At 32.6% G+C, this 9,265-nt stretch overlaps 1 protein-coding gene across 4 annotated transcripts in view; it reads right to left on the bottom strand.

The window, feature by feature from the left end:
• Positions 1-5,906: 5,906 nt before the first annotated feature.
• The window catches only part of LOC107670136 (platelet-derived growth factor D-like), a 29,043-nt gene continuing 25,684 nt past the window's right edge, over positions 5,907-9,265 (bottom strand). For all 4 annotated transcript variants that reach the window (XM_016462650.1, XM_016462651.1, XM_016462648.1 and 1 more), the window contains exon 7: positions 5,907-6,123. In XM_016462650.1, coding sequence (XP_016318136.1) covers positions 5,995-6,123 — 129 coding nt within the window. In that variant the 3' untranslated portion in view covers positions 5,907-5,994. The remainder of the gene's footprint in view (positions 6,124-9,265) is intronic.

Genomic DNA, 9,265 nt, shown 5'->3' with positions numbered 1-9,265 from the left:
TATATATAAAAAATATGTTGTTTACATTTTTTTACATAGCATTTATATTTTAATATTTTATCTATAGTTTATCTTTTATATATTATTTTTATTTTATTTTTCAGTCTAATACCATGTTGTTGTTGTTGTTTTTTTTGTAAATACTTAAGATACTTGTTCAGTGATTGTATCAGATGGTAATACTATGGTATTTTGAAATATACAATAGTAGCCATTTTTGGTAAGTTAAAGCCAGATTTTAAAATAATAAAATGTACAATGGTAATATATTTAGAAAATAAGGTGAATTTTATTTCATGCTGACTTTAAGAGTTCAGTTGTCACATGACCTCGTTATGTGCATTATGTGCAAAACACCCTCTAGTTTTGATGTGAAAAGATTTTACATTTTTAAGCATGGATTTTAAATGTTCATGTCTGAACTTTTGGCAGTCCGATCAAATAATGATTCAAAATGAGTAAAAAAAAAAAAAAACTTGCATTCTGGAAATCCATCACAGTACAGAAGTAAAATGCTGTTTCATGGTGACTGTAATGAATTATTCAGCATAAACGTGTGTCAGATTGTCAGGTGTGTGTGTTTAATGTGTGTCTCGCGGGGCCTGATGTGAGTGTGTCATCACCCCTCTCGCCATTTTATCGCTCCATATCTGCTTATTTTCAACGTTGATGCAACGCTGATGAAATCTAACGCACACTTTCTCTGGCTCACACACACAGTGATGTAAACGGGTGAAAAGCGCACACAGTTTCACAGTTTCATTCTGGCTGAAATGGCTGAGCTGTGCAAGCGACCTGCTGTAGAGTCTCAGATGAAAGTTTAATGTGTGTGTGTGTGTGAGTGGCAGCGTGCAGCCGTGATGTGACAGTCTCCACCCCCGCTGCTTCCCTCCAGAGGTCAGAGGTCACCTGACTTTCACATCCACCCACACCTGACCTCATTTTCTCCATCTGTCTGCTGCGACCAAAGAAACGCCGCAGTCATTCATCTGAAAATATTACAGTAGCATTTCTCTCATCTTCTCATGTGGCAGAGCGTGATGATAAAACAAGTCGTGGAAATATTTCTTATTCGATGCTTTTATACACTGTTAGGCATTTCAAAGGGTTTTTAATTAAGATTTACAGTAGCATACTGTATTTGGTTTACAGTTGCAAACTGTACTTTTTACAGTAAATTACTGAATTCAGCAGTATACTACTGTAATTAATTCATTTGAATATATTTCATTAGATTTTATAATTTTTATATAGAATTCATTTTATTTGTACCCGACATAGGTACTACTGGCATTCAATTAAAACAGACACAATAAATCATGTGTGATGTATTGTTTTCCACTGATTTAATGCAAAACAATTGCTTTGAAAATGCATTACATGTTCAAATTAAAAATTATTGTTAACTGTAGATATACAGGTATGTTAATCATATTGTCAAAAATTAATTATTTATCTACAATTATTTAACTATCTATTATTATGTCTAATGTAAATGTATTTATATTATAATGGGGAAACAAAGAGCTCTTTCCATGATTAAGAATATACAAAACAAGAATTACAATTCTATATAAAAGAGGGACTTAAACTTGCTTAATTGTTGTTGTCTATCTCAAAAGGTAAAATTAAATATTAAAGCTGTTTTACAGTTACTTTATATGAGGTTTGCACTATAATAATAATAAATTGTTAAAAAAAAATTGAAATTGTTACTTAGTACGGACTACATAGTTTGGGATCAAATGTGGGTTTGTAGTTGTCAAACTTAACTTATATATTGTATTTATACTTATATCCCATAAATTAAAATGACTGATTTAGATGCATATAGTTGAGCTTGATGAATGCTATCAACATGTTGTAAAAAATTTAAAAAAATAAATAAATACAATTTTACAATCTCCATTCTATAGAAAGGGTCCAAATTATATTATTTTTATTGAGTGTTCTATTTTTAATAGGGAGGTGATGAAGTAACAAGGTTGCACACAGGGCCGGCGCGTGCATATAGGCGAACTAGGCAGCCGCCTACACTGTTAAGACATTTCAAAGGGTTTTTACAGTAACTTACTGGCAACACTGTTGCCAGTAAGTTACTGTAATTACGATTTACAGTATCAAAATGTATTTGGTTTACAGTTGCAAACTGTACTTTTTACAGTAAATTACTGTAAAAACCCCAATTCATCAGTATACTACTATAATTAATTCATTTTAACATATTTCGTTAGATTTTATCATTTTTATGTAGAATTCATTTTATTTTTACCCTATATACTGGCATTCAATTAAAACAGACACAATAATTACAAAATGTCAAATTCTTTATTTAAAACATTGCATGTATAACACTTATAAATACAGTCTTCCAATGCTGGAACAGTGCATCTTCATTTCTCCTGTCTTAGGACATTTTGCAGTGCATTATGTTGTATCATCTGGATTTATCCTAACAAAGAATCTTTAGGCAACAGAAACATAATGGGGAAAAAAGATAAGCAGCCAAAGAATACATAGCCATCTGCAAAACCAGGTGCTGCTCCAAAACGTGGCCACCACCTTTGCTCACCACCCACTTTGTTAGTGACAGAAAAGTGTCTTCTCTGAAAAACAAGTAGAAATGGCACACTTTTAAAAGGCAAACCCCATATAAAATACACAAATCTCTCAAAACCATAGTTGTTCTCTTACCATGAATTATCAGTCTCAGGGTGGCTGGCCTGCTCATGTCTTTCTTGATGCTTCATTGTAGCTGCCTTTAAAACACAAATACAAAAAATGCAGTAAATCTTAAATTCTATTAAAAACTATAACAAACTTCTAAATCTAGAAAGGCAGCTAGCCATAAAACTAGTTTAACTAGCTAACATACGATTTTATTTTCTCAGTAGGCTACTGGCCAACATTACCTACTAACACCTGAACAAAATTTCACATTAGTTACAATGTTAATACAAGATAAGCGTTGCTCGTTAAAAGTCATTTTAATTCAGTAATTCAATAAGCTGACAAAAGTCGTTTGAAACGACAGCGCAGTTTACCATAGTAAAGTTTGTTACCGCTATGTTGACGGGTAAATGTTACTAGGTTAAACTGGTGTGCAAAAATGTTGACACAAACAGACAGACAAACGTACATATATTTTTTACCTTGCTTACCGGTCTTATTCTCTCGTAAGGTGCATCGACACACAGCGCAGATGTTCTCCGGAACTCTTCCACTCTCGCTGCCGCACTGGTTCCGTGTCTTTCTCGGACGCGAGTGGCGCGGCGCGACTCGACAAAAGACAATATAGAACCCATTATACTATCTACAGTGGATGCAGACAGTAAAGTGAAGCCGCTGTATATTTCTGACACACAGATGTACTCCAAGCGCTCGCGCTGTTTCTGACACGAAGGACAACCGTATTTTCCAATCATTACAAAAGATGTAAAATCCAGTGTAATCAGTCCCAAGCTGTTGCGGCATTGTAGACACGGTGTAAGTCAAATATTGTCAATCCAAATGTGAGAAATTAGAAAAATAAAGCAGTCTCAATAGAATGGCGCCAAAGAGACCGTTACGGCAAATACAGTAGCAATTAAAAAAAATACAGTAAGTCACTGTATGTGGGGTTTGACGTCACAGAAAATTCTCATGATGCAAAGGGTATTACGGTTACTTACTGTAAAGCGAATTTGCAGTATTATACTGTGTGATGTAGAAATGAGAGAAATGTCTAACAGTGTACTCATTAGCACATGCACAAGTTTGTTCTAATGAATTCCTTAAAGTTCAATACATCAGCATATCAGACGCTGTTTATTACCACTGAAAATAATTTAGACTAATATCAGTTTGTAAAGACAAGCAAAAACCTGTTTACAGTAATGAAAAAATATAATAGAAGTCTGTGGGGAAAGTGTAGAGGACATTGTTGTAGTATTAAGGGTCATGTTATAGCTTTATAGAATATTTTGAATATATGTTCTATTTTGAATATGTGGTCTGTTTTAATTTTCATTTTAAATTTAGATGAGTTTGTTGTTTTTGCCATTGTTATTTATTTTTTTATATATATATCTATATATGAAGAGATCTGATGCAAAAGCCTAAGTGCCTTTTGAAATGTTCTTCTAAAATGAGCATTTTTCTTAGACTCGTATGTTTATGTTCAGTTATTGTGGTTTTGTGAGACAATATGTTGAAAACGGTCGGGTTGACAGAAATCAGACATGCGCAAGAAACACTCTGTACTCCACAGACGAGAAAGAATCATTGGTTTCATTTTGCGTGTCTTAAAGTTTAATAAAAGCACTTTAAAGCTTCGCAATTAAAGGCTAAATCCACACTGTCAACATCCGTCCCTGTGGCGCGGCGCGGCGCGGCGCTTACAGCAGAACGAACGAGTCCCGTAGGGCTGCAGCTAAATTAAACTCAGATCAGGGAACAGAGCAAAACCCACGGATTTACAGCGAGATAAAGGAGAGTCCGATAATCACAGATAACAGTGAACCGAGAGAAAAGACGGAGAACATTATGTCGTCTGAATAAATATGCAAGACAATTATATCACTGGAAACGTGAAGTGCTTTTGTTGGCTGATGAAACCTCAACAGACCACTTTCATCTACATCTTCATCTATAATAATGACTTGACAAAATATCATGTGATAATGGCTTGAGTGTCTCATGAAAATTCCAAACTTTCTCAATGATGATCTAGTTTATTGCAAAAATTCAAACATTTTTCATAATGACTTGAGGAAAATTCCTGTAACAATGACTTGGGTTCTGATCAAATTTAAAATAATTCTCATGACAATGACTTAGTTTCTCGTAAAAACTCAAAATGTTTTCATAACAATGACTTGGAAAAATTCACGTAATGAATTATCATATAATGTTTTTCGTAAAAAAAAATTCAAAATGTCTCATAATAATGACGTAGTTTATTGTAAAAAAAAAAAAACCTCATAGTGACATAATGACTGTTTCTTGTAAAAATGCAATACATTCTCAAAATAGTGACTTGCGAAATTTCATGTAATGACTTGGTTTTTCATAAAAATTCAAATTTTTTTCATAGTGACTTTAGGAATAATAATATAGTAATGACTTTCCCATAATAATGACTTGAGTTTAATGTAACTAGTTTTTTATAAAAGTTTAAATAATTCACATAATAATGAGTAACGACTTAGTTTTTCATTAAAAAATTCTGAAATTTCTCATGACTTATTTTATCGCAAAAAATTAAATATTTCACACGAGTTGAGAAATTCTTGTAGTAATGACTGTTTCTCAAAAATTCAAACTAAAAAAAATTACGAGAAAGCTTCTCATTAGTATTACATGCTTAACCATGATTGTGATAAATTCTCTTACAATGAGATGCATTTAGCAAAATTATGACACACAAAATTGTATTTTAAAGTGGAAACAGGCTTCTATAGTGGTTAAATGAGTTTATTTGTCAAATTAATGCATACCAAAAAAATGTCATACCTAAAAGTAGGCTTTTTATCTCATTTAAACAATGTTTCTTTCTTTTCATTTTGGGGTGAAATGAACATGTTTTTATGAGTCATTCAGAGAAGAAAGAGAATATGAAAAAAGCCACATACAACAGCATGATCACAGATATAAAAAGATAAAGACAGTTCTTTTAATAAATAACACTGGCTTGGATCAGATTGGTAAGGGATCCACCCCTTCAGGGAGCTCTGACTTCTGATTGGTCTCAGAGAGCAAAAGCCTCATTGATATTCATTTACATTCCATTGGTGAGTTCCATGTGACTTTACTGCACACAATAACATAAACCATAAAAATAAAACTGAAACAGAGAAGCTACATTATATCAGAGTCTCCCAACACTGAACAGAAAACTGTAGACGAGTGTGTGTGTGTGTGTCTTGTGTTATTAATAGGGGTTTTGTTTAGGTGGACGCATGACCTGTAGCTATACGTCTGAGTGTGTGTGTGTGTGTGTGTGTGTGTGTGTGTTCATCGCGGCGGTCTGGACTGACACACACAGTCACATCTCTCATGATGCTGCAGGTGAATCTCCTCCAGAACCCATTGAGCTCGTGTTTTCTTCCTGTAGAAACTCGGACCTGGAGAAAACTTCAGCACCTGACAACATATGCACACATATACGCAAAATATTAAAAGAGAAATTTAGTATTTTTTGCTATTAACTACAACAGCTAAATGCAAGAGTCAAATAAATTTAGCATTTGTTTTGCAACTAGAACCAATTTAACCAAATAGATTAAAAACCTGTAACTATAACTAAACATAAAAAAATGAAATCAAAGTCAGGAAATTTTGTTGCTTAAAAGTAAATAAGTAACATTTTTATAAAATAAGTATAAATTCATTCAAATGTAATACTGTTCATACATGCATACATAAGCCACTGTAAAAATAATAATAATAATAACATGGGAAATTTAATTCAACATTATTTTGTGGTATAAATGACTGCTACCACAAATAAATAAATTTAATAATAATATTAATAATAATAATATTTTCTAGTTTTAAAAATTAATATTTCTGTAACACTTAACAAAAAGGCTCCATCTGTTAACATTATTTAACTACATTAGTTATCATAAAGTAATAATTAAAAACATTGTAATTAAAATACTTTAAATGTTTAAAATGTAACCATGTTAAACATTTGAATTATATCAGTTATATTATATCATATATCAACCTTGACAGTCTGAAAACACTAAATAAATAAATAACCAACCTACACTGAACATAGTAAACAATAAAAAAAAAAAAAAACTAATCAAAATTCACACAATAAAAACCAAAAAAAATGAAACTAAATTAAAAGACAAGTTTAAAATGAAATAGATATAAAAACTATATTCCTATATTGTCCTACACAGAGCAGGAGAATTCCTAGATTGTCCAACATTGTCCTATTAATTAAACCTGAGGGGGTGTGTGCGTTTGTTTGATTATTTCAGGACATTAAAAAAACGGGAAAGAAGAAGAGACAGACAGCACACTTTACAGCTGTCATCAGTTCAGATGAAACACTGCTTTGTGTGTGTGTGTGTGTGTCTCAATGGATTTCATGTGTCATTTGCTGATAATCTCACACAGAACAACGAGTGTCACACTGGTCACATCTGATCAGAGGAAAACAGCAGCAGACGGAGAAACAAGGGAAGGCAGACGGAGACAAGGAAAAATAAAGTGTGTGTGTGTGAGCTATAGGATAATGGAAAGCGAATGGATGGAGAGATACACTGGAGTTTCAGCACACAAAATATAGCATGTGTGTGTGTTTGGAGCTGATAAGCAGAGAGAGGAACACACTTCACTCGCTCAAACCTCACAGGAAAAACAAATGCTCCTGACAAACACACAGAATTCACCATTCCATGTCTACATAAGATGCTGTGCATACCAGTATATGTACACATACAAACGCTCAATTTCAACATTTCATGCTGAAACGCCGACTTGTTTTGACTGAAATCAGTAATTTTGAGTTGCAAGAGCAGCATCCAGTTTCTAAACGAGCTGATTATTTTCAGTGAATCGCTTCACAAATCGCACTAAATGATTCATTTGCACATCAGACTGATCTCATTGCAGTGATTCTTGAGTCAACAACTCGTCGATTCAATGATCTGTTTAGAGTGACGCAAAATGAGCCAAGAAGCGGTTTATCGCCACTGATCGCCTAAAAAAAGCAAGTTACTAATTCTGAATTTAGTATTGATTACTGTCAATAAAAATCATTTTATACATTTTGTCCATATGGCCACATATGTGTCACTGTTTGCACAGGCTAGGCGATTTAATGTAAAATAATACAAATTATTAAAAAAAAATCTGTTACTTGCAGTAAATGTTAACTGAAATATTAAAAATTTATTTATTAAATTAAATATTAAAATTATTTCAGCTACTTCAGCAAACATACAATTTCACATGTTCATTTAGTTTAAATAAACAAACTAAAACATTTATGAAAAACTACATAAACATTACAAAAAACAAAAAAAAAGGCAAAACCAAAATTACTTAACTAAAACATTAAAATACCAAATTCTAAAAATATAAAAATAAAATCCAACTCAAAATATTAACAAAAACTAAAAGAGTATATATATCAATGATACTATAATATCACTGTTGTTTATATTTTTAGATTTAAATATACACTGTTAGACTTTGCTGTAACTTTACAGTTACTTACCGCAAAAAAGCCCAGTAAACTACCATATATATGTTTTACGGTTAACTACTGTAATATGCACTGAATTATGGGTATTTTAATGCCATTTACAGTAATTTACTGTATATGGGAATTTGCAGTACTTTACTGTTTGCTCAAAAGCAGTAGTGCTACTGTAAATTGTTCTGCAGATGAAAAACATGAATCTGCATTCTCAATATAATGTCTGGGTAAGCGCAAGTGTGGTGAATTAAATGCATTTTTAAAATGATTAAAAAATAAAATATATAAACTTTGCTTACACCCCACAAAATTTAAATTTTATTCGCGCGCAAAGTCCGCGCAACAACCTGGCAGAAGTTATATAAACTGAGGCTTGTGTCGGGTGTGCGCATAACGGACTTCCCCTCTGAGTGAATCGCCAGACGTCAGCTGCGAGTTTTCCTGTGGTAAGTACTTTTCACTTACTTTTAAAATGTAAACCATTATCAATATCAATGAAATTAAAAAAATATGAAGGAGTAAATGTAAAATCTAATTGTAGGCTATCGCTAGGACAGTCTGAGGGAAATGTTCGTTTTCCTCAAAAACTGCCGCTTTCATGGAACTCATTCAATTGTCCTGCAACTGACTAGTATAGTGACTATACAGTATAGTGACTATACTGACCTTTCCAGTATAGATGTGTAGTATTTACATGAAAAATTATTTTTTGACTTTTTTACTGCTAGTTATGGTGTATTTTACTCCTCAGTTAAATGAATGCCGTTAAATGTGTGTGTCATTTGAATAGCACGAGCGCTCTCTCTCTCTCTCTCTCTCTCTCTCTCTCGCGTGCGAGATGGGTAGGCCTATATGTCACACGCTCTCTCTCTCTCTTGTAAATGAAACATTTACGCCAGTACATATACCAGAGAAAAAAAATATATTCAAGTAAAATTATAATCAATTAATTCAAGAAAGAAAATGCATTCTTTATTATGGCTTCTTGTTTGTTAATAGAAGCAAGGTCTCATCAAAGTCAGTATTCTCTTAAGTTTCATATTAATTATTTTTTAGATTTTA

Source organism: Sinocyclocheilus anshuiensis, unplaced genomic scaffold (genome assembly GCF_001515605.1).
Source record: "Sinocyclocheilus anshuiensis isolate Anshui unplaced genomic scaffold, SAMN03320099.WGS_v1.1 scaffold48, whole genome shotgun sequence".
NCBI lineage: Eukaryota > Metazoa > Chordata > Actinopteri > Cypriniformes > Cyprinidae > Sinocyclocheilus > Sinocyclocheilus anshuiensis.
Note: the sequence above shows the minus strand (reverse complement) of the source record. Positions and strands in the feature narration are given on the sequence as shown.